The 25,782-nt window shown below is 56.8% G+C and overlaps 1 protein-coding gene across 1 annotated transcript in view; it reads left to right on the top strand.

Annotated features, from left to right (window-relative positions):
* The window catches only part of ZFPM1 (zinc finger protein, FOG family member 1), a 35,449-nt gene that overhangs the window by 4,138 nt on the left and 5,529 nt on the right, over nt 1–25,782 (top strand). Inside the window, 3 exon segments of the mRNA XM_049786720.1 lie at nt 9,176–9,322; nt 10,213–10,320; nt 22,251–22,384. Coding sequence (XP_049642677.1) covers nt 9,176–9,322; nt 10,213–10,320; nt 22,251–22,384 — 389 coding nt within the window.

Raw genomic sequence — 25,782 nt, forward strand, 5'->3', positions numbered from 1 at the left:
CAAAGACACTCCTGGGGACCAGGGTTGTCTGCTGGGGCCAAGATGTCCATGTAGGTTGGTGTCTCCCAATGGTCAGGTGCATAATGGTACCAAAACTTCCATGAGACCCAGAGACACACATACCTGTGTGTGAAGCTCAAGAGGGCTTTACTAACACTTTCCAAGGCTGTCCTTTAGGGTGGATCCTGGGAGGCTCCTTCCTGTCATGCCAGCATTGGTATCCAGTATTGGTGGCTGGCATTAGTGGCCTGTATTGGTGGCTGATATTAGTGGCTGGTATTAGTCACCAGTATAGGTGGCTGGTATTAGTAGCCTGTATTGGTTGGCTGGTATTGGTGGCCGGCATTGATGGCTGTTATTAGTGGCTGGCGTTCAGCTCATTTGGGAACAGTCTCACTGGCCCCTGTGTCATAGCTCAGGGACAAAATCTCAAGGTGCACAGAGGAGAAACTGAGGCAGAGCGCCTCTCAAGGTCTGACCCAGGAGGAATGAGGACATGGGCTGGAGAACCTAGTTGTGTCTCTGTGGTCCAAGGTCCCTTGGACGTCTCAGCCCTCAAGCTGCAGAGGGGACCCAACATAGGGGTCCCTCCCTGAAAGAATGGGGCTGGTGCTGGGCAGAGGGGGAGGTATGTCCAGGCAGTGCTGCACAAGGAACCCATCTGCCCATCTGCCCTTTGCTAAATGGAGCAGGCCAGGACCATCCCTCCCAATCCATGGCCCTGAGACATTCCCTGCCTCAGTTTCCTCTTGCTGAGCTCTCACTCACATTCAGATCCACCCATGCCAGATCTTTTCCCAGGCAGGGAACAGGGGCCCTTGAGCGAGGCCCTGGTAGGTGGGGAGCCCCTGGGTCCCCGCCAGGCTGCCGGCTCAGCTGGCCCAAGTCTGTCCGCTTGTGCATCTCGGCTGGGCCTGGCGGGCGCAGTTTCAGCCGCTGTGATAACTGGGAAAGTTGAACTGGCCCCATTACCGCGCCGAGATGGTTGGGGAGATACAGGCCCGATAATGGGGGAGATAGGGCGTCTCTGCGGCCCACAGACCGGCCTCCCCCCATTAACATTCCCCACCAGCCGTCCCTCCAAGCCTATCTGCTCCATTTCCACTCCTCCCGCAGATAAGAATGGAAATTCTGACTTCATAGCTCACTGATTAAAGTGTCTGGATTTCTTGATAATACACAGATAAATTATGTTTTTGAAAAAGAAGGTAGGGAGGAGAGGGGATGGGGGGGGCCTCAGGAAGCCTTTGGCCAGCTCTACCGGCCTCCCTGGCCCCCAATCGGCCCTCCCCAGACAGTGTCCAGGGGCCCCAAATTAGGCCATGGGAGGAGTCAGGCTGGGTGCAGGACAGTATTGATGGGAGCAGCGCAGGCCAGAACCTTGGTGTGTGTGTGGGATTTCCACCTTGCCCAATCCCCTTGGCCTGGAGTCTGGCCAGTGCCTACAACTCTCGGCCTGGGTCCCCCTAACTGCCAAAAGCCTTGGGGAGAATGCGGTGCCCACCCCCGCTCTGGCCCTCCTAGAAGCTAGCTGGTTAGTGGTGGAAATCAGGTCATTGTCCACTGCCCAGTCTGCTCTCTGCATGCCCTGCCTGACCTGCGCCCATCAACCACCCACCTCCCATGTGGCAGCTGAGCTGGGAACGTCCATCCCCGTCTGTCGGGATTAAGCTGCCCCTTCAGCTGTCTGGAGATCCGCACTGATGGGCGATTAGGGCTGATTAGAGTCTCTAAGCCTGCAGCTGAGGGACAGGTGCTCCTTCTGCGGGGGCTGGTAGGAGTGGGGGACTCAGGATGCCCCAAACACCAGCCTCAACGGTGTGTGGATGGAGCCAAGTGTGAATTGTGTTTTGAGGGAGCATTTTTTGTGTGCAGGGCCAGAGTATGGCCTGTGGGAGACCCCCTCTGGCATACCTGGCCCCAAGTGGCCACGAAACCCATCCAAGACCATACAGCATGGGAGGAGCCGTGGCTCTGCCTCAGTTTGTCCAGCTGAGCTGCTTGGTACCTTCTTGACCTGTTTTCCTGGGGTGCCCCATGCACCCCAGAGGGGGTCCTGTCCTCTTCTGTCCCAGGCATCAGATCCCTCAAGTGACAGGTACCCAGGTGATAAAGGGATTTCCCTTCACTGACAGGGTCCCTGTGAGGGTCTACTTCAGGACCCTGAGGCCACATTGGACAACCCCATTTTTGCCAGAGTCTGAGGGAGCTGCAAGTGAGGGGATCTGCCTCCTTGACAGGCCAGGTTCTGCCCTTTTAAGCCTCAGTTTCCCCATTTGTGCATGGACTGAAGACTTGGCCCTGAACTCAGGTTTCAAGTCAGCCAGGACCACCCGCTGACCGCCTGCCTCTTTCCTGACTGCTAGCATCCAGCTTAGCTCACTCTTCTAGCTAGGCACAGATCGGGGAGCAGAGGAAGCAGAACTCTATTCATTTTCCACCTGGGGTGGGCTACGTGTCCCCCTCCAAGCAGAAGATGACCAGGGACCATGATAAAGGGCTGTCTGCCGAGGGATGCTCGCTGCAGCTACTGTCTCCCATCCCCCAACAACAGCCAGGAATGCACATGGTAGACACGAACACACTAATGGACATGTGTGCACGTACTAACAGATGTACATGTCAACAGACACATGTGCATATGCTAACGGACAAACTGCACACACCAACACACATGTGCACATACTAACAAGCACACGTGTACAGATGGACTGTGGGCATAGGCTAATGGAACATGTGCACATGCTAAGGAACATGTGTGCATGCTACTGTGCACATGTATGTTCATGCTAACAGACACCTGTGTGCATGCTAAACCCTTGGGATTTGTGTACACACTAACAGACATGTGTGCAAGCTAATGAACATGTTTCACAGACACGTGTACACTGGCATGTATCCACATGCTAACAGACATATGAGCATGCACTAATGGAACGAGTGCATGCATATACCAAGACACATCCAGGTGAGCACACTAGCATTCATGCACACACTAAGAGATACACACATGAGCCACATTAACACACAGTAAAACACACTAAAGCGCACATGCTGACACATGAAGGCACACATGCTAATGCATACTTGTGCATGCAGGCCAACCTTTATGTGTGCACACCCGTTCACCACATAACACAGTAAGGACTCGCTAACAACACTAAGGCATACCCACACACATGGAACACATGGGCACCCATGAATACTCACATGTGTACCAAAAGGTGAGTCCTTCTTGTGCTGTACTCCTAACCCAGTGTTCTTAAACTGTCCAGTAGAGGGGCCAGAGAGGTGGCGCTAGAGGTAAGGTGTCTGCCTTGCAAGCGCTAGCCAAGGAAGGACTGCGGTTCGATCCATCGGCGTCCCATATGGTACCCCCAAGCCAGGGGCAATTTCTGAGCGCTTAGCCAGGTGTATAATCCCTGAGCATCAAACGGGTATGCCCTCCCCCCCAAAAAAAAAACTGTACAGTGGAGCCGACCTATTCCCACCTGGGGCCAGACTAGCTTCAATGACAGCCAATGGCAAATGACATGCAATGCAGATGAGTGGCTGTGGGCCCCGGAATTTGCCAAGCTGCAATGGGCCTCTCAGGGATGGGCCTCTCAGGGAGGGATGTGTGGGTCCTGGGGTGGCTGCATGCTGACCCCCGGTCCCCAGTGCCCTTTCAGAGAGAGCATCAAGCTCAGGAGCCTGATGGAACTATGGGGCCTCCTCCTGCCCCGGACCCCAGTTTTCCCACTCATCCTGTTCTGGGTCCACCTTTGCCTCCCAGGACGTGTAGCCAATGTTTTGGGCCCAGCCTGATTGGCAGGTGAGAGAGGGTAGAGGGTCCAGGGAAGGGGCCAGACTCCTTCTACGGGCCTCAGACATGGGTGTGCGGTTAGGGGGCCTTGCAGCATTGGGAGATGGGCCAGCAGCTCTGAGTGTCAGCTGCAGGACACTCCCCAGTTGCCCCACCCTCTGTTTGCTCTGTCAGCAGAAGGGCCTTGGCAGTGCAGACCCCCAGCTGAGATGAGCACTTTTCATTCTCTCTGTTCCTGCTGCCCTCAGGTACCCCCAAGACCCCATACTCTGGGCCTGGAGAGATAGCACAGCAGTGTTTGCCTTGCAAGCAGCCGATCCAGGACCAAAGGTGGTTGGTTCGAATTCTGGTGTCCCATATGGTCCCCCATGCCTGTCAGGAGCTATTTCTGAGCAGACAGCCAGGAGTAACCCCTGAGCATCGCTGGGTGTGGCCCAAACCCCCCTCCCCAAAAGAAAAAAAAGACTCCATACTCTTCTTCACCCTAGAGTGATGATAGGGCTTGAGGGGGCTGTGGATGTCCTGTGGTCAGTATCTGTCCCTGGAGATAGCACCGAGGTCATGTGACCCCCGTTAGCACCCTGCCAGCCCCTCACTGGGGCCAGCCTCACCCGAGGGAGCAGTGCCAGTTCACTCTGGCCTGGGCATGGCCGTGGCCCAAGTGTGCTGTAGGACTCTTATGCCCCCTCAGTACTGAGTTTTCTGTGTTTCCTTCCTTCCTGCTCCATCCTGTTCACTTGTCTCCTCGTCCCTCTGCAGTGCCCAAGGCTCTGCCTGGTGGGCTCCAGGTCCTGGCTGGGGAGTGGTGAGGAGGCCTTGTCTCGAGGGCATGGCCCCTCCACAGTGCGCCCACAGAGTTGGTGCATCTGCTTATCTTCTGTCTCGGTGACCGCTGCGTCCCTCCTTGACTCTCCCCGACCTGGCCCTGACCCTTCTTCCCAGGCTGTGCCTTGCCCTGTGTCTGGCCCAAATGTCCTCTGGCCAATTCGTGGGATCTGTGGAGGCCGAGTGTCAGCCCAGAGATGGTGCTGCTGTGATACAGGAGAGGACTGCAGGGCTGAGGGGTGCAGGGTGCTCACTTGGCAGCCTGGACATTATCTCTGCTGAAACCAGGCCTTGGCTTTCTGCTTTCCCTGGCCCGGGGTGGGGGGCAGGGAATGGGTAGGCGGTAAGGGAGCTGGAGAGAGAGATGGAGGGAGAGATAAAGGGAGAGATGGAGAGAGAGATGAAGGGAGAGAGATAGAGGGGGTTCTGTGGATCCAGTCACTATCCCATAGATGTGGTCATTGTCTTGGGGACTTGGTCACTGTTCATGGACTCAGTCACTACCTCATGGACCTACAGAGGGTGTGAGGAAAGTGGGCAGATTCAGGCCTATTTTGGATTGATCCTTGCCCTCCGTGTTCTAAGGGAAGGTGGTGGCAAGTCCTCCTGGGACTCTCCCCCTGTGAGTCCTCAGATGAGAAAAATTGGTCCTCCCGGGGCCGGAGAGATAGCATGGAGGTAAAGGCATTTGTGCATGCAGAAGGTCGGTGGTTCAAATCCCGGTATCCCATATGGTCCCCCGAGCCTGCCAGGAGCTATTTCTGAGTGGAGAGCCAGGAGTAACCCCTGAGGGCTGCTGGGTGTGACCCAAAAACAAACAAAAAAAAATTGGGCCTCCCCTTATGGCCACCTACCCTGTTGCTCTGCTCTCCTAGCTGTGGTGGGTGGGGCTATTCTTGGGACCCTGGACTCAGCACATGGGGTGGAAGGCATCCTAGGTCAAAAGGCACTTGGGGCTCAGCTGGGGTCTCTGGAACAGGACCCTAGGGCCTCTGGAGTGGCCTGTCCCCAGCCATGTCCCTGGTCAGGCCACATTGCTGGGAAAGTCAGAACCTGCCATTGATCTGGCCACTGTGCCCACCAGCCTGGGTGGGGCTGATTCCTGGCAGAATCTGGACTGGACAGCAAAGGGGAAGTTCTGTCTCCATGGCACAGGTGTGGCTGTCCCCAGAGGGACCTTTCTGTAGCAGCAAACCTGTCCCCATCTGGGCTTGAGCCTGGCTCTACCCAGACCATATTTTCCCACCTCTTGCCACCTCCTCTAGGAATCCCTCCTGTCTGCCACCCCTTCCCTCCTTGTCTCTTCCTAGACACTGCATCTTGGTAACTTGGGGGCTCTGGCCTTGGAGGAACTCAGAACATCCCATCGCGTAAATGGGCTGCCCAGGTCTGCATCCCCTTGGATGCTATGGGAGTGATGTCAGGCCACAGCTTCTGTCCTGGCACATGAGGGGGACCTCAAAAGCTGTTAGTTGGAAAGAAGAGGGGTCCCCACGGGAACTGACAAGCTCACAGTGCTCTGTGCTCCCCCATGTGCTCTAGGTGGGCATGTGTCTAAGATGGGTGTGTCAAGCTGACCCTGTGCTCCAGGGTGCCCACATACCCCACTAACCCAGCTGCCCCACACACCCTATTGCTCCCCTGTACCCTACCATCTGGATCTGCCCAGGTATTGGTCAGGCTTTAGTTGCTTGCTGCCTTGATGAGCAGCTCTTTGAATCCCTGGGAATGACACCAGGAGAGGGAAACGGAGCCATGGAAGGATGGAGGGAAAGAGGGGTGAGAGGATTGAAGGACAGAGGACAGGGACAGAAGGATGGAAGAATTGAAGAACAGAGTATGAAAAGATGGAGGGACAGGGATGGATAGACGGATGATGGAAAAATAGAAGGATGGAGGAGCAGTGGGACAGGAATGGAAGGATGGAGAAATGGACAGAGAGAGGGAGAGATAGTGGGACTCTGAGACTGGGATGAAGGAAGAGAAGGATGGTGGCCAGGGCAGTTGAGGATGGACTTTTTGAAGCCTGAAGCAGTTGATGAAATTCTGCTCAGCAGGAGCCTGTCTGCAGGCTATCTCCCCATCAAACAGCTGTTCTGTTTCCATCTTTTCCCACCAGATTAATGGGGAGGGGGTTTGGGGCCTCGGTGGGCTTGGTGTACTGTTGCTCTGGGCTCTTCGTGGGCCCCACCCACCCCATTGACAGGTGTTCTGGCTGTGTCCCTTGCTTCTCGTCTGGTCCCGGCTGCAGTATTGGCTTTCTTGGTACAAAAGGGGTTGGGCATGTGGGGCTGACTTCAGCACTGCCCACTTAGGGCTCATCTGTAGCTTGTGGGTGTGACAGTGAGACCTCAGGCTTGGCCCTGTCCTCCTAACTGGGCCGGAGCATTAGAGCAGCATTAGAATAAATTAGAATAAATCTCTGGCCTTATCTACATGCTTTGTGCAGGCTCCAGCTTTGCTCTCCCGCAGGGCCCATGGGGGACTGTCTTGCTGGGTGGCCGCCTAGGCACCTTGTGGGGGGGCTTGGATATGCCCCACCAGCAAGGTGCAGACCCCTCTCATGCCCACCTTCAGCATAGCCTTCCCTGCCCTGCCCAGATGGCTGAGGTCATGGAGGGTCATGATCCCACCTGTCCCTGGGGCACAAGTCTGACCGGTCTGGGGTGTGCCCAGCCCCGAGCCTGTGCGCGTGTGGGCCTGAGTGAGAGCAAGGGCTTAGCTCCCGGGCCCCTGTGTGTGGTCGGGGGGTGGGGGGTTAAAGGGGGCACCTGCCCTGTAATTACATTTGAGGTGTGGGCACAGGGAGGGCCTAGAGCAATCTGGGAGATGGCGCGTGCGCGCATACACACACACACACACACACACACACACACACACACACACACACACACAGATACAGAAAAACAGATACACACAGAGGCTGGAGTGGTAGTGTAGTGAGTAGGGCATTTGCCTTGCATATGGCCAACGTAGGTTCAATCCCCAGTATTCCATATGGTCCCCCAAACCTGCCAGGAATGATTTCTTTTTTTTGGGGGGGTCATACCCAGCAGTGCTCAAGGGTTACTCCTAGCTCTATGCTCAGAAATCGCTCCTGGCGGGCTCGGGGGACCATATAAGATGCTGGGATTCAAACCACCGTCCTTCAGGATGTAAGGCAAATCCTTACCTCCATGGTATCTCTCCAGCCCCAGGAATGATTTTTTAGAACAAGCCAGGAGTAAACCCTGAGCATCACCAGGTATGGCCCAGAAACAAACAAAAAACCCAGCAACCCACACAGATACACACAAACATAGATACACACACAAACTCAAACATAGATATACAAACACACAGATATACACATAAATATAAATAGATAACAAATAAACAGGGCTGGAGTGATAGTACAGTGATAGAGCACTTGCCTTGCATGCACATGACCCGGGTTCGATCCCCAGCATCCCATATGATCCCCTGAGCCTGCCAGAAGCAATTTCTGAGCGCAGAGCCAGGAATAACCCCTGAGCTCTGCCAGTTATGGCCCCCAAACAAACAAAAGCCTAATACACAAACACATGCTTACAAACTCACATACATATGTACACATACGAATACATGCATATTCTTGTAACATACATGTACATACAGTGACACATTCATACACATGTATATCCACACACCCACAACCCACACCACAACACTACACATGCCTACACACACATGACCACATATACACTCACATATACACAGACCCACACACTCACACACATGTATACTCACACATACTCGAACACAATTTTCCTCAGTTGCCTGACCCCTGCCCGCTTCAGCCCCTACCCCTCCATGCCTACTGAGTCCTTCAGTTGCCCCTGTACTCCACAGGGGATTTGGGCCCAGGGGAACCAGAGTTGGCCCCTGAGGATGCTGCTCAGCTCTGCCACACCCAGCTATGCTCAGGTCACTCCTGATGACTCAGGACCCTGTAGGGGTGCTGGGGGATAGAATCCCAGGTGGGCTTCATGCAAGGCCAGAGCCCACCCACAGTGCAGTTGCTCTGGGCCCAGCTCTATCTTTTACTTAGGAGGGGCCTGGGTGGGTGGTTCATGGCCCAGGATGGGCATCTGCAGAGGGACAAAACAGGACAAGGTAGGACAGGGCTCGGCAGGGCAGACATCTCAGAGGGGATGGGGCAGGTGGGTACCTCAGAGCCCCTCTGTCCCCTGTGGTCTGATCAGGCATCCCACATGCCCCCTCTGTCTGATGTACTCCCACAGCTCCCATGGCAGCCACACCCCTGAGTACTCTGGGAGATCAGGGACACCCCAGGACCTCGTAACTTGGCTCCTGAGCACAGCAGATGGGGTACAGTGCATACAGGCTGGGGTGGTATGCATCCTTGGGATTGGGGTGCAGGCTGTGGAGTCAAAGGGACTTGAGCCTGGTCAAGGTGCGGCCGGTGGAGGCTGTCAGGTCGTGGGGTTCTGGGCCCCTCTCTGGCTGTGCCCACCATGTCCCTGCCTGGCCTGGTTTGCCCTCACGATCATGGCTGGCCCACAGGTCCCCTCGGAGACATGGAGGTGGGAGAGGAGGGCAAGGCCATGAGCACCCCACTCCTCGATGGGCTGCAGCCGAGTCCAGAAGTGCCAGAAGACCCTGAACCAGAAGCCGCGGTGGAAACTGAAGCTCAGAACCCACCCAGCCCTGGTGAGTGGGACCCCCCCAACCCGTGAGGGGCTGCTACCCAGTCCCAATATCCCCCAGCCTCAGTTTACCTGCCATAGTGTACCAAAGGACCCCTCAGATCTGCTTCCCAAGTTCCAGGAGGCAGAATGAGGCGGAGAGGGTCCTGACACTCCCAAACACACCCAGCCCCCTATCCTAAGCCACACACAAATTCCCCCATTTGCCTTTCCAAAGGTGGGGCCCACAGGTGGAGGCAAAGGATGGGGGTGCCCTGTGTACCCATTTCTAGCCACATACCCCAGACTCGCTCCCCTCTGTGGGGGTACCACAGAGTCCCCCCCACCTCACTGCAGCCCCTTGGGTGGTGTCTGGTGCCAAAGGGCAGTGGCGGTTTTCCGGGACTTTGGCCCCCGTGTTCCAGCGGCGGGAGCACCTGCGCGGGCAGGCAGCCGATGGGGCGATAAGGTCTGTATCTGCCTCCACGCCAGCCTGCTGATTTATAGCCAAAAATAATAGGACTTTTATACCGTGTGATTGATTCGGGCGATGCTAATCACGGCCCTTATCGCGGGTATTAATAACCGCGGCAGTGACGTCACGGCCCCTCATGGGGGCCCATCGATCGGCTGTGCTGGTTATCGGGCAACCCAAGACAAACATGCCCTTTGGGCTGCTGTGGGGTGTGGGGTGCCGAGGGCCCCCAGCTGCCTTGTGGGCTCCAGGAGCCCATGCACGTGTCCGGCCCAGCCTGTGCTTTAATCATTAACAGCAGTGGGAACATTGGTTATTAACTCCCAGTTAATGAGGGGTGGTGGGCGAGGGGTCCTAAGCCACAACGGGACAGGGCCCTGATGTGTCCCCTTCCTTCTCTCTTCTCCTCTTTCTCCTTCTCCTCCCCCTCCTTCATGCAGACCCCCAGCTGCCCTCAGCACCCCTCGAGAGCCCAGGATGTCCAGAGCTGGATGGCACAACGGAGCCGCCCTCACAGCTGGGGCCCATCAGCTCCTGGAGTGGCCCAGGTACACTGAGGCATGGGGGAAGAAGGGGAATGCTGATGGCCCCAGACTGATGGGTCTACCTGGCCACGGGATGAATGTTCAGGCCCTCCCTGCTGGCAACTTTGTGGCCAGAAGGTGGGGAAACAGGTGGGGCCTGGGCTGAGCCATAGAGACAGTCCTGGTGAACATCCTGGAGGAGATGGGCCACACCAGCAAAGCACTCAGCCCTGGGGCTGCACAGCTCAGGGGATAGATGCCCAATGGGGCTCAGAGAAGGGCTGGAGCAACAGGCAGGGCACTTGTACCTCGACATTCTATATGGTTTCCTTGAGTACTATCCAGAAGTGCTCTGTGAGCAAAGAGCCAAGAGTATCCCCTGAGCACTGCCAGGTGTGGCCCCCCTCAAAAGAAGTTGGGTGCCCTCTGGCATGTTATTCCAGCCCCACTGAACCCCATGTGACCATCATTGTCACTTGCCTCAGCGGTTCTGGATCAGTAACTCTCATGGCTCCTGGAGCTGATGGTTTGGGGGTCTAGTGGCAGAAATGGCTATAATCATGGCTGCATGGGTGGGACAGTTGCCCTATGAAGACCAGGGGCTTACCCTGGACCCCAGGAGAGGGTCTGGGCCTTAGGGAGATGGCCCGGCACCCATCCTTGGGGAAATCGTTCCCTGACAGGTCCAATCCTAACACTAGGGGTTTGGCCGTGTCCAGAGAAACACTCGTGTGGTTTGTGGTATCTGCCAAGGTGCTCAGTAGCCTTGGGGGCCATGGACATGTGCTCCCACATCCTGCCATGAGTACCAGTGAGGCCCAGTCTGCGGGAGGTTGAGTCGAGAGTACCATGAGCTGGTGGTCTTAGTCAGATGCCATGTCCGCCCCTCCAGCCCTCTGTAGTTGGGCTCCCTCAGTGGGCACGGTGCACCTACAGAGTATCTGTGGGTCCCGGCAGGGCAGTACCTAGCCCTCACCCCCACAGAGCCAGTCCTCCAGGTGCTGGTGACCAGGGACATGGACCAAGCACTTGCTACAGAGCTGGGGCCATGGTGGTAGCAGATAGTGGTGGCCCAGCCAGGGTACAGCCTGAGAACAGTGTCACTGCAGAGATCCAGTGACAGCCTAGGTACCATGTCCAGCGGAGCCCAGCGTCCCCCTCACTGCCTGCTTGGCCCCCAATTTACATGTCGGACTGGCCCCAGCATGGGTGGGCCCTGTGGCCTAGGCTGTGGTTGAGGGCTGGGGGCCTGGGGGGCTCCCCACAGTGCCCACAGATACCAGCTTCTGTTCAGGGGACAGTGAGGGCCCGAGCAGGAGCTGCCAGCCAACCGCCGTGGGGGCGGCCACTATCAGGCCCTGCCAGCCCCACTTTATCAGTGCCTAGAGCCGGAGGCTGCGGTGCAGCCTTATCTGGCCATGGGGCCGCCATGCCAGCAGGGCCCTTAGCACCCACCCGCAAGCCCCTCCACACCTCACTGCTCCCTAACCCCCACATGGCATCTGCTGGTGCTGAGCCTCATTTTCCCCCTGAGTCTCCCTTGGGGCTCTCAAGACGTGGTGACTATGGGTCTCTGACCCTTCCTCATGTGCAGAGCAGAAGACTCTTGACAGTCAAACTCTGCCAGACTATACCCTGACTCCTGACAGACTGTACCCCAGCTCCTGACAAATTGTACCCTGACTTTTGGCTTAGACTTTACCTTTGCTCTTAAGACTGTACCCCAAATCCTGACTGATTGTATCCTAACTCCTGATAGACTGTACCCCAACTCCCGACAGTGTCTCGACTTCTGATAGACTGTACCTTGACTCCTGAGGCTTTACCTCAGTTCTTAGGATGGTACCCCAAATCCTGACTGACTTTATCCCAACTCCTAACTGACTGTACTTTGACTCCTGACAGACTATACCCCAACTCCTGACAAATTGTACCCCAACTCCTGACTGAGACTGTCCCCAACCTTGACCAGTGGTAAGTGGGAGTTGCCCCTGGCCATTGGAGCCACAGTTGGCCCTGGGCTTCCCAGTGCCTGGTCCTGAGTATACAGGAGCTCCTCTGGGTTTGGCATGGTGTGTATCCGACCTACACATCCTCAAGCTACTCACCTCCCAAGTGGTACTGAGGTACCCAGGGACCACATAGGCATGAGCAGTGTGGGGGCTTGACAAAGAACTGGGGTTCTGTGGCTTGTTAGCTCCATGGGCTCGGTCCTGCAGGGGTGGCTGGAGGCATGGCCCACATGGCCCCTTATGCTGAATCTGAAGATGACCCCCAAACCCCTCAGCCCACCCTGTCCTGCTCCGGCCACCTACTTTCTTAGACAGGGCATAGGAGGGGCACGGCAACCTCAGGCTAGCCTGGTTGGGTACCAGAGGGACCCTGGGACCCCACTCCTGTCCCCCTCATGGCCCTTTCCCACACAGCTGCACCCTGGACTGCAGGAGGTGGGTGTGGTTCCAGCGTGGCCACCTCTCTCCAGGGCTGGTGAGAGGTCCGTTAGTCACTTAGCAAACTTCTTTGTCTGCAGCTCCCAGTTTAGTCAGGGCCTAAAGGGTATGAGATAATGGAAGAGTGTGGTGCAGTGGACCTGTGGAGCTAGCGATGAGGGGCCTGGAAGAAGTGAGGCCCCGGGTGCTGATGGATAGGACTGGTGCAAAGTACAGGGAAAGCCTGGCATGGGGCAGGGGCAAGGCAACAGTGGCAGAGAGCACTGTCTGGAAGTAGAGTGCAGAGGAATCATGGTCTTGTCTTTGCTGATAATCAAGGAACATACATCCTGGGACTCAGCTCTTAAAACAGCCCCGCAGGGTGCTTAAGTAGGGCAAGGAGAGGCTGACACTGGACAGTGCTCCTAAGCTCCAGGGGGAGGCTGATCCCACAGTTAGCACATCCCTAGCACTGACATGGTTGCCACAGTAGAACCACCCAACTGTCTCTTACTGGGACTGGCAAGTACCCCTGGCCACATGGGGAAACTGAGGCACAAGGAGAGATGGAGTTGGCCCCTGGCATCCCTGGCTTGGTCTGTAACTGTTCCTTAGAGGCACCAGCCTGATGGCATCCTCTCCTGGGCCTGTTCTGACTGCCCCCACCCTCTGACAGGCTGGCTGACTGCAGACCCCCACACTGCACTCCTTCCCACTCCCCTGCACTCACTGGGTCCATTGTGCTGATTGCAGACCCTGGGGCCCACCTGTATCAGAGTAAGGGCCCCAGGGTGCAGCCTAAGGGGCTGGGGTGGTCAAGGCCTTAAAGCCTGCTGCTGGTATGGGGCCACTCGAGGATATGGCAGCTGTGGGGGTCACGGTGTGACTGACCAGTCTCCCTCATAGTCTGGCCCCCTCAGCTGGACACCAGCCCCGTGGCAGAAGGTGACCCCGCCCAGCCCAGCCGCTTTGCTGACCTCAGCACCTTCCGGGCCAACTCTGTGGCCGGGGCTGCCTATCTCGGGCCTGTCCCACGCTTCCTCCCCGCCCTCAGCCCTTCCTGCCTGCCTGCCTGCGCTGCGCCCCTCAGCCCATGCCCACCCCACCCTGCCTGCCACCCCTCGGGGTCCAGCCCATGAGCCAGACAGACAGACACACAGACACACACACACACACACACACACACATGTACACGCAGGCATGCATGTGACCCCGAATCCCAGTGCCACACCACTCGTCATGTCCCTGTCACTCCGGTGTCACCAGCACTTCCGGATCACTGGCCCTTTTTTTTCTATGGTGCCCACCACTCCCTGCCCCTGTAAGCACTGTTTTCCTGCAGTATCAGTGCTCCCGTGCTCCTCACACTCGCATGCACTTGCTGGCATTAAAGCCTTCCTGCACAGGTACCCGTCCTCCACTGTCACTGGGACTCATGGTGCTGCCGCGAACACCAGGGTCTCGGTGCTATACAGTCACAGACATTGGTCCTGGCACTGTCATGGGCACGGTGCTGGTGTTGGCACTCAGTGATATTGATACTGTCACTAGTGCTCATTATATTGGTACTATCACTGTGCTCAGTGATATAGTTGCTTTCGCTGGTACTCAGTGATATTGGTACTGTCTCTGGTACTCAGTGATTTTGGGGTGCTGTGCTCAGTGATCGGTACTGCTGCTAATACTCATGATAATGGTATGGTTGCTGGTACTCAGTGATATTGGTACTGTCGCTGGAGCTCAGTGATATTGGTACTGTCTCTGGTACTCAGTGATTTTGGGGTGCTGTGCTCAGTGATCGGTACTGCTGCTAATACTCATGATAATGGTATGGTTGCTGGTACTCAGTGATATTGGTACTGTCACTGGAGCTCAGTGATATTGGTGCTGTGTTGCCAGTACTCAGTGGTTTTGGTGCTGTCACTGGTGCGGATGCTCAGGTCAGAACTGGAGCTGTCACTAGCACTAGTACTTTGTTACCTCTGATACTGATGCTGATGCTGCCACCAGTACTGATACTATCCCTGATGCCGGTGCTGTCACAGGTGCTAGTACTTTATTACCTCGGATACAAGAGCGTATAATGTCACCCATGCTGATACTATCACTAATACTGGTACTGTCACTGGCATTAGCAGTTTTCTGCCAGTGATACTCATGCTGTTGCTGTTACCAGTACTGACGCTGGTGTGGTCAGTGGTACTAGTACTTTGTTGTCTATGCGACAGATGCTGTTGCTGTCACCGGTGTTGATATTATCAATAATACTGATGTTGTCACTGGTACTAGTGCTTTACTGCTCATGAGACTGATCTAGCCTCTGGCGCTGATGCAGCCTCTGGTGTTGGTCCTGTTCCTCTCATGGATACTGGAGCAAGTCCTGCTGCTGCGACTGTTGTTGCTTGTGAGCACGAGCCCCTCCCGCTGAGGCCTCTGCTGGCCCAGTCTAGCCTGGCTGCAGCATGTCATCTGCAGAGGGGCAGGGGGATGCCAAGCCTCTATCTGATACTGTCATGGGAAGACACCTAAATCCAGGGTGGAGTTACACTCACCTGCTTGGCCTACCCGCCCTCTGACCCCCAGGCTGTGGTCATACCCACTGCATGCCCCCAGCCCTCCCACCTGTCTGCAGCCCCCACCCATGCACATGCCAGGCCCCATTTCTTTCTTTCTGGTTCCTCTATCTCTGTGCGTAACTTTTGATTTCCTCGCTGCGTTTTTCCATTACTGTGTCGCTGGACGCTGCCGATAAGATCGGTCCCTGGAGATGGGACAAAGGGACTGCCATCGGCTGGAGGGCTGGTCATATCCTGCCAGCAAGGACGCATGGGGCTGCCTGAAGCACAATTCTATCAGGAGGCTGGGGGAGGGCTCCCCATCTGCAAGGGCCCCCACTTTTGCCCATCCCAACAGTCTGTGCCCACTTCTAGCGTCCTCCTGGAACCCCTGTACCATCCTCAACCTCACACTCACCTACCTGCTGCCTGTGCCGTCCCAGGACCCACAGAACCTTGCCTTGACTCCTGGTGCTGAATTGTAGGTGGTTCTTCCCAATCGACTCCCCCATCCCCTTTCCCCGCTCAGGGCCCTGGAGGCAAAGGCTTGAGAAACACCCCAAGTGCAGAGTATGGAATGGGAGTGAATGGGAGTGAATGTGGGAGTCTATGGGACCCCTGAAGCGCCAGATCAGCAGGAGCGAACTGTGTGGGGCTCAACAGGGCTACGCCCTCCACTCTCACCTACCTGCCATTCCCCAGGCCCCAGACATCTCATCCCACCCAAAACAGTGCTCCCCACAAGGGCCTGTCTTCCAATCCTGCCCAGTTCTCCAGGTCCTGCCCAGTCCTGGCCCTCCCCAGTCCTCTAGGCCCCACCCAGTCTTCTCAGCCCCGCCTATTGCTCTCAGCTCCACCCAGTCCTCTGGCCCCACTCACTTATCAGACTCTGGTCTAGGACCCAGATTATGTAGATTAATGATGCACCACATGGTGGGGATCTGGGGCTCAGCTCCCACTCACCAGCCTTGGGCTTGCCTTGTCCCTGAAAGGAAGAGAGGTGTGGGGAGGGGCGAAGTCTTCTTTCTGAAGGATCTATCAACCCAAGAGCTACAGCTACCCCTGCAAGGGCAGTGAGAGGAGGGACCCTGCTGCTCAGCACCGACTGGACTGCTGGGGAGCCTGGAAAGCTCCAGTCAGGGTAGGGACAGGAATGGGAGTCTGGGACTTGCGCCCTGAGGCATCCAGCCCCTCACCTGCAGACCCTGTTGCTCAGGTCCAGGTAGAGACCCAGGTGTCCCCCTGCCTGGCCTGGGGTGGCAGAGGGGCCCCACCCCACGGTTCCCTCATTAGTTGGGGCCAGGGTTCAGCCGATAAAGATGGGCTGTTGTGTCAAAAAAATCAATACTGCGAGATGCTCATGCGATAGGGCGGCTGTTCACAGGCCTCAGCTGGCAGGCAGGGTGGGGCAACATGGCTGGGGCTCCCTCATCTACCCTGAAAGCCACCTCCCACAGGTGGGGTTGGTCCCCAAGCAGCCGCCCCAGAGTCAGGGCTGGATGAGGCCTGCACAGCTGCTGCCCGATTCCCAGTCTGCTGGCTTGGTGCCTGGAGGCTGGTCGTGCCCTTGCTGGGCAGAGACAGGATGGGGACAGTACAGATGGTCCCCCTCTTGGGTCCTGACCATGGGGCAGGACATGGGGCCACAGGACCACCCCCCCGTAGAGCAGATCCTGAGAGCAGGCCACAGTAGGCTGGTTGGGCCTAGGGATCCCACAGCCCTCAGACACCCTCCAGTGGAATCAGGCACTAATCCCAAGGGCCCAGGCAGGCCTACCCCTGCCCACTAGGGACAGGGATGTGGGACATGAGGTGGTAGGGATAGAGGGATGGAGGAGCATAGGGATGGAGCATGTGGATGCAGGGTGGAGGAGCTCAGGGATGGAGGAGCATGGGGACAAGGACAGGGCAGGTGAGCCAGCAGAAGCACAGAGGAGGGACAGGCTGAAATCCCTTGGACCCTCTTCCCAACTTCTCCCCAGTGACATCTGAGCTTGTGTCCCAGGATGCCCAGAACATGAAATAAAAGATGCTACATGGGGCCGAAGAGATAGCATGGAGGTAGGGCATTTGCCTTGCATGCAGAAGGACGGTGGTTTGAAGCCCGGCATTCCATATGGCCCCCCGAGCCTGCCAGGAGTGATTTCTTAGCGTAGAACCAGGAATAACCCCTGAGTGCTGCCGGGGTGACCCAAAAACCAAAAAAAAAAAAGATGCTACAAAGTGGAAGAAGGGGGCTTAGTCATATGGGCCTGTTACCTGCCAGGTAGAACACCTGAAGGGCATCAGCAGGACCACATGTTCCCTGAGTGTGCTACCCCTATTACTTGAGGGTGATGGTCCCTTGTTATCTGAGGTCTGTGTAAAGCACTGTCCAGCATCAAGACGGTCCCTCAGTCCCCCTGGCATGAGTGAGGGTCCCCACCCAGTTTGGAGCCAGCTTTTTTTTTTTTTTTTTTTTTTTTTTTTTTTTTTTTTTTTGGTTTTTGGGCCACACCCTGTGACGCTCAGGGGTTACTCCTGGCTATGCGCTCAGAAGTTGCTCCTGGCTTCTTGGGGGACCATATGGGACGCCGGGGGATCGAACCGCGGTCCGTCCTAGGTTAGCGCAGGCAGGCAGGCACCTTACCTCCAGCGCCACTTTTTTTTTTTTTTTTTTTTTTTTGGCTTTTTTGGGTCACACCCGGCGGTGCTCAGGGGTTACTCTTGGTTGTCTGCTCAGAAATAGCTCCTGGCAGGCACGGGGGACCCTATGGGACACCGGGATTTGAACCAACCACCTTTGGTCCTGTATCGGCTGCTTGCAAGGCAAACACCGCTGTGCTATCTCTCCGGGCCCCTGGAGCCAGCTTTACCTCTGAGGGACCTGAGCTTAACCTTTTGGGTCCCTGCTGGCTGTGTGTCCCATCCAGACAGCCTGAACCTTGTTCTTCAACTCAACTCACAAAGAGCTAGAAAAGGGGCCGGGCAGTGGTGCTAGAGGTAAAGTGCCTGTCTTGCCTGCGCTAGCCTAGGATGGACCGTGGTTCGATCCCCCGGAGTCCCATATGGTCCCCCAAGCCAGGAGCGACTTCTGAGCGCATAGCCAGGAGTAACCCCTGAGCGTCACTGGGTGTGGCCCAAAAACAAAAAACAAACAAACAAAAAAAAAAAACAAAGAGCTAGAAAAATGAACCCCACTGCCCCTTACTCCTGCACAGCTCAATCACTAGTTCCAACCCTTCCTTTATCCCCACAGGTCTCCTCCCACCCCAGACCCAGTAGTGGGGCAGGTTTAGCCTCTTGTTTGTAGATATGGCTTTCAGGCATGGCTTGAGCCAGTGGACACAATACTGTTCACATAGGCACTATAGCAGCTTCAGGCAGGGACAGCTTCAGAGGACATGTGACTGGGCTGTAGGGGCACAGGGGATGAAGCCCTGGTTTCAGTCCTCAGCATCACATTGTCTTTTAACGGAGGTGGAGCCCCCGTGGTCTCTAGAAAGTAGACTCCTGTCTCTGCCCCACCTTTTTTTTTGGGGGGGGCCATACTTGGTGACACTCAGGGGTTACTCCTGACTATGCACTCAGAAATTGCTCCTAGTTTGGGGGACCATATGGGACGCTAGGGATCAAACTGATGTCTGTCCTGGATCAGCCGCATGCAAGGCAAATGCCCTACCACTGCGCTATGGCTCTGCCCCCCTGTCTCTCCCTTTTCAACAGGAGTGACTTTGGCCCAGCAGTCAGCAGGTTAGAATTGCTGGACCATGACTGAGGGTGTCAGAGTCACCCTAGGAGGAAGTGGGGGTCCCCTCATGTGTACACCCTAGGACTTGCCACCCACCCTGCCTGGAGCTCGGAAACTTCTAGAAGGCTACAGGGCGAGGCCCCTCTCCCGCTCTCCTCCCTCCTTGACTATCTGAGGTAAACAGCATGATCCCTGAGATAAGACCCCAAAAGCCTGCCAGCTGCTCCCCAGCAGCTGGGCGGGGCCCAGATAAGCGGGAAGTGCGGTGACCCCTGTGGGAACCCACAGCCCCGTCCAGTCAAGGGGGGTCCAGACTAGTGCAGGGACGCTGGTCATTCCAGGGGACCTTCCAGCAGGGTGCAGGAGAGGCCCCACATTCCCATGGGCCTGAGTAGCTGAGGGTCTGTGTGTTTCTCACACCAGTGGGGCTTGCTGGGCCCTGGGTCAGGCATCACCCATGAGCCAAACCCCCAGCTGTCTTCAGGGGCCAGTGGGAAGGCACAGAACCCCCCTCAGGGCTGTGACCCTGGGGGCCCAGCCTTGGGCTCAACGGGGAAACTGAGGCCTGGGGTCCGTAATAAGCCTTGATCCTGTAAGGATCAGGAGGTTGACTTCTTGGTCCCTAGGTGCTCTGGACTGAGTTCTGTGGCCATATTTGTCTGATACGCTTTGGTGCCTTCACCAGAACAAGTCAGTCTTCGTCTCGCCTAGGCCTGCAGATGGGGAAACTGATGCCAGAGCAGATGGGGAAACTGAGGCTCACAACCTCTCACCCTCGCTCTCAATCCAGATATTGACCTGATACCCGATTCCAACCCCTGACCCTTGGGCAGCTGCTGAGCCTCACTGGAGCGTATCAGGCTGGAGCTTTGCTGGAGCAGGGACTAGCTGGGTCACAGGAACCTGGACTGCATGTGTGGTGTCGCCTCTCTTCCACTCTGGGCAGACATTTAGGGAGGACCTGGCCAGGGTACAGTGCTGCGAGGAGGAGGGCAGAGTGCTGCGAGGAGGCTAGAGCAGCCACCTCCCTCTGGAAGCTCACCCTGCCTGATTGCCCTCCCTGGAGTTCTGGGTTGGGAGCCCAGAATGAGGGATCTGGGGGCTCTGCAACCGTATGGGGCCTAGCCCAGGTTTCCTGCCATGGAGGAAACTGCGGGCCTCCAATTTTAGAGGCTGCTTCAAAATAACTGTCTCTTCCTGCCATCACTCTGCTGCCATGCATGGCCCTCCCCATACCCTCATGGGTGCCGGGCTCTGCTGGCTGGGTTAGGAGGGGCTCACTCGCCAGGTACCTGTGGGAGGGGCCAGACAGGAACTGGGGGGCTGCACATGGGACCCCACAGCTGCACAAGCCACCATAGCCCTAGCCTGGCCCTCCCCATGGGGCTCCTCTCTTGAGGCACTTCCTGGCCACCAGGGCTGTGTGCTCAGCTGGGCTAGGCTGGCCAGCTTTATCAAGAGCCAGTATTCTCTGGCAGCCGTGATACCCCAAGACGGCCGGAAACATCACTGCCCACCGGCCCCAGTCTATGGGTGCTTCTCAGGGTGGCTGGGGGTGCTCCAGGCCCCAAAGGTGGCACAAGACAGCAGACTGGAGGTCCCCTTCCACTTATGAGGCTGCCTGGGTCTCCACCCACCCACACCAAGCCCTGCCTAAAATCCAGCTCCGCCCTGCCTGCTGCAGACCAGGTATCTTTTGGGGAGAATTGTTTGCAAAAGTGGGGTACTTGGATGCCCTTCTCACATCCCAGGGGAGCTCAGCTGCCTCCATGGCTCGTAGTGGAGGTCTGGCAGGTACTCAGGCTCTGCCCAAGGACTCTCCCAGACTGAGGCAGAGCTGATGGCCTCCACCATCCACCTGCCAGTCACCACTCAACCCCTTGGGCCTTGCTGAGGCCCCATACAGGGTCTCCAGCACCACCCCTTGGCCCCCTATTCCATGCTGGAAAGCTGGAGGCCCTGCCAGGCTGATGTGTTTGTGGGGTGTATGTGGGGCAGCGGGTCCACCCTCCCAGCCAGCCTACTGGGCTCTGGCACAGGCAGCTTGGGCTGGCAGGTCATAATGCCACAGAGCCCGCCTCTGCCCCCTCTCAGAAGGCTGATAAAGGGGCGCCGGCCTCCTAGCGTGGCCTGGTCCCCTGCCACCTTATCTGCCCGGGAAAACAAGGGCCCAGTGAGAACTTTCTAGCTGGGCCTCCTGGCGTATTTACACCTTATCTCCACCATTAGCCCGGCAGTTATCTGATAATCAGGCCATTAAGGCCACAGCCTGCCCATAGGGACTCCAGGAAGTGGATCCGCAGGCCGCATTGCTCACCCAGGACCAGGCCAGGCCACGTGAGGTTTCCTAGGGCCCGGGCGCCAGGTGACAGAGACTGGGTGGCCCGACTACTGTCAGGCAGTGTGATCTGTGGAAGCCCCGCCTCTGATGTGGGTGTGGTCTATGGAAAAATCCCTCCTCCCGACAGCAGGGTGTGGCCTCTTAAGCACCGCCTCTGTCGTGGGTGTGGTCTATGTAAGTCCCTCCCCACCTTCCCACCTGGCAGGTAGGCAGGAACCTGGTGTGATCCAGGACAGCTGCTGTGCCGCTCAGAGCCTTCAAACATAAGTGGGGCTTGAAGGTGACTCTTGCGCAACAAAACTGGCATGGGGGGGTATAGTATGTCCCCCGAGTATCCCCAGTACCAAGCGTGGCCCCCATGGAAAAACAAGCTAAGGTCCAGAGTAGTATTGAATATCTGTGTGGACATGCCTTCCCCCATCCCTAGTGGCCTCACTCCTGCTTCAGACCCTGCCGGATATCCAAGGTCCCTGTATTCCTTTGCATGGCTACCGCCAAGATACAAGTTCTGGGTGGAGCTCTGGGATACCTGGCCCTGGCCCACTGCACAGAGTCTCCGCATTGGGACCTGAGACAGATAGGTCCCCTCTGTGTAGAGATGGGCCCCAAACTGCTTCAGAACAGGAGGGGGGCCCTGCCTCCCCTCTGCTGTCTGTGGGCAGTGGACGGTGGGCTCAGCCTCCCTGTTGTGGTGCTGCGTTGCTGAGGGCTTGTCAGGGTGCTCATATCTGCTTCAGTTTCTCTCAAATGCACTCTGCAGATCTGGGACTCTGCATGTATGGGACTGCCTACAGCTCCCTGAGCGACCTCCCCCAGTAGCAGCTTCCATGTTCCCTGAGAACTTAAGCCCAGGCCCTGTGTCACCAACCCTGTCTGCTCAGGACACCCTCTCCCTGCAGATGAACTGGAGCTGGTGCTACAGGATGAACAGATGTGTGTGCGGGCTCGGAGCAGCCTGGCTGAGGGCCTGGCCTGGGGGCCTTTCCGAGGAAGCATCCAGTACAGAGCATCATCTCCAGGGAAGGCAGAACCGGTAAGGACCCTTCCCTCCGCCCCTGTACACCCCCACTCTCCAGCTAGTACCTGGAGCTCTCAGCTTATGACAGCTGTAAAGATGCTCAACTTTGGATTGAGTACCAGAGGAATACTAGAGGGCTCCTCGAAGGAGGTGCTGTGGGGCTTCTGGAGAGCTTGAGGTGTTTTTCCACCTTTGGTACAGCCCTGGGTTCCCTCTGGCCCCATCCCTGTGTCCCTGGTGTCTCTGATGGTGATGAACTGGGTTGGGGTGGGGGCACACATTGGATTCCAGAGGGGCTGGGCCACTGTGGCTGGATCCAGGCACCATCTGACCAAGCCCATGAGGCTGGGATTTCTTGGCCACTGGGCCCAGCTGTGGCCAGAGGTGAGCTAGGTGACCACATGGCCATGTCCTGAGAGGAATCTGTGGGTACTGGGGCCCACGGGCCCCACGGGCTGCCATGGTCAGAGTCTCATCCCCTGACCCTCTTCTCCTGTCCTTCCCCCATGGTCCAGGTGCCTTTAGGTCTTTGGGGGTTGCAGAGAAGGCCCCAAAGAGCTTCACCACCAATCCAGCCTCCCCAAACTCAGTTTCACTAAACACAGTCAGGCAAGCAGCCCCTGCTCTGAAGGCATAGTGAGGGAAGTACAGGGGTAGGGATAGAAGGCAGCACAGGGGAGGCAGGGACAGGGGAGAAGCACAGGAGGACAGTGCAGGTGGATGGAAAGGGGTCTGCTTCCTCTCAGGGACCTGTTTTGGGGGACCAGCATGGCATCCTTCTCTCAAGCCCTGGTTTTCTCACCTCACCGTGCATTCAGATGAGCCAACTAAGGCACCCAGAAGGCCCTGCAACAGTCCTGTGGGCCATAGCAGGCCCAGAAACACACTAAGGACACCCTGATACCCTCCAGCCCCCCTCTCCTCCCTGACACACTCTTGGGAGTTTAAGCCAGGCAGCACAGTGGGGAGCACTCCTAGGGGCCCAGCCCCTCTTCCCGCTTTATCTCTGCAGAGTGAAATCCTTGATTAACCCTTATCTCCCCGGAGCTCTATCTGGCCCTGGCGCCACTGTCCAGACACACACAGATGATTGATTTCCCTTAGATAGGCGCCTTCCCATCCTTCGTTTATTGTCTAAATATTTTCGCTAACGTTTCATGGGCCCTTATCATGCTGCCGACTGCCCCACATGGTCCTATCAGCAGCCTGGGCTGGTCCTTGCTGTGGAGAGGGGCACTGAGCCAGGAGACACTGTCCTGCTGGGCCAGGGAGGGGGATCAGGTCCCTCACTCACCCCTGGAATTCAGGACTCAGAGCCCCAGGGTTCAAGTGCATCCAGAGGCAGGAGAAATATCCAGGTCTGGTTCATGGGCAGCTGAGCACTGAGTACTGAGAGGCAGCAGCAGCTGTGCCATGTGGGGTTTGTCCTGACTCAGCAAACATTGTATGCTGCAGACAGGGAAACCAATACCTACAGGGGAGGTGCTGCTCCCCAGGGGTCTGCTCAAAGCCCCCCACATGCTGGCTCTGTGGGAATAGCCCCTAAGCCATGGACGCCCTAGCCTAGCTCTCCCAGCTGCCTCAGCCCAGGATGATCCATCCTGTTGCAAGTCAGCCCTTGATGGGGCTGGATGATGGTGGGATGGAGGATGAGGTCTTTCCCCTCCAGCTCAGAGCACGCGTCTGCCACCCTGTCCAGCAGACGGTTTTGAGGTGAAACGGCGGGTAAACAGCTCGAAGACAGTCAGGCTTGTGGAAATATTAGCTTTATTTGGTGGACAAGACTGAAGTCTAAAGCCTCTCGCCTTCCACAGACACTTGTTTTTATCCCCCAGGATCAGATACCACCCAATGGTGGAAGCAGAATCAGGTACCACCCTAGGGTGGGGGCAGAATGCCAGGTCACACCCTAGGGTAGGGCACAATCACCGACCAGGGTAGGGTCAGTAACATAATAATCCCCTAAAATATTTACATATACAACACATCCCAGCTCAGAAAAGTCCCAGCATTTCATGGGGGCCAGCCTCAGGGCTGCCTCCAGGGGTCTTGGGACCAGAGCAGCTGGACCTGGATCCTCTGCAGTGCTTGGCTAGGACAGGACACCCCATTCCCTGCTCTCTGCCACTGGATCAAGAGTCCCAAGATGGGAGACTTCTTACCATGAGACCCCATCATTTCACAATCCCCTCACAGGCCTGGGTTATACTCTCGGGGTGATCCTTCAGTACCTCCTATACTCAGAGCTGCAGGTCAGGTTTATGGGGGGCCCAGGCAGAGAGGGCAGCCCCTGAGCACATGCTGCATCACCAGAACCTGCAGTGTCTGGCACAGGCCCCACCTCTCTTGCCTCAGTTTCCCATCTGTAATGTAGGGGCTGGAAATGCACCAGAGATTTCACTGCTGTTTCTGGGCCCTCTGGCCATGCCAAATGCCTACGGGATGTAGAGACAGGACTACTGTCCCTCCCCACAACCCCACATTCTCCTTTCTCTGATCTTTTCTCATTTCTTCCAGCCCCTCCTTCAGTGCTCACCCCACAGTTCAAACTCCCACAGGGACAGTCACAGTTGGGGGACAGATGTGCAGGCACAGGCCTCGCTTGGTATGTCCACAGGGCCTGTCTCCCACCCAGAACCAGGCTCCCTAAGCATTTGGCGGTGGCCAGGGACTGCTGTGTGTGTGACCCGGGTCAGAACTTGTAGTGACTGGCAGCTAGGGTCTGACCTGGACACAGTCTGTACCAGCAGCAGACCTGGCTCTGGGCTGGGCCAATCCACCGCAGGGCTTGTGGGTGGTCCCTGACCATTTTCAAGCCCCCCTCCCCAACAGACTCCAGGATTTTACATACGGGAAAGGGAAAAGAATAAGTAACTGAGCTCTGATGTCCAAGCATGGGGTGACCCTGAACCCCACAAGATTAGTGGACTCAGTCCATGCCTGCCCTGCCCCACTCTGCAGGGGCTCTGACAGCTGCGCGGACAGCGGAGACCCAACGGTTGTGCCGCATCAGCAGAGCGCCCGCTTTATCGCGCCGAGAACACGCGGCCCACAGAGCGATAAGCATGAAACCAGCCGGGAGGCTGTCAGTCTCGCGCGGGCTTAGAAATATGGGGAGCAATAATTAGATTTCATATCGTCTCGGCTGCCGTGGCTGCCACTTCCTGCTCATTAATATTCATCAGGGCTCTGCAGGGCCTGCCCACTGCCTGCTGCCCACCACCAGGACCGGGACCAGCACAGCGCACGGCCCTTGTGCTGCAACCCCAGTCTGTCCGCTAGGGACCCAGAACAACACTGTGCTCCCTCTGGGACCCAGCCCACCCGCTGCAGTAAGGGAAAGGTACTACCAGGAGCTGTAATGGAGTGCCCTGGCCATTTCCCAAATTAGTGCCCCTACTCTGCCATAGGGT

The sequence above is a fragment of the Suncus etruscus genome, chromosome 14 (genome assembly GCF_024139225.1).
Source record: "Suncus etruscus isolate mSunEtr1 chromosome 14, mSunEtr1.pri.cur, whole genome shotgun sequence".
NCBI classification, from domain to species: domain Eukaryota; kingdom Metazoa; phylum Chordata; class Mammalia; order Eulipotyphla; family Soricidae; genus Suncus; species Suncus etruscus.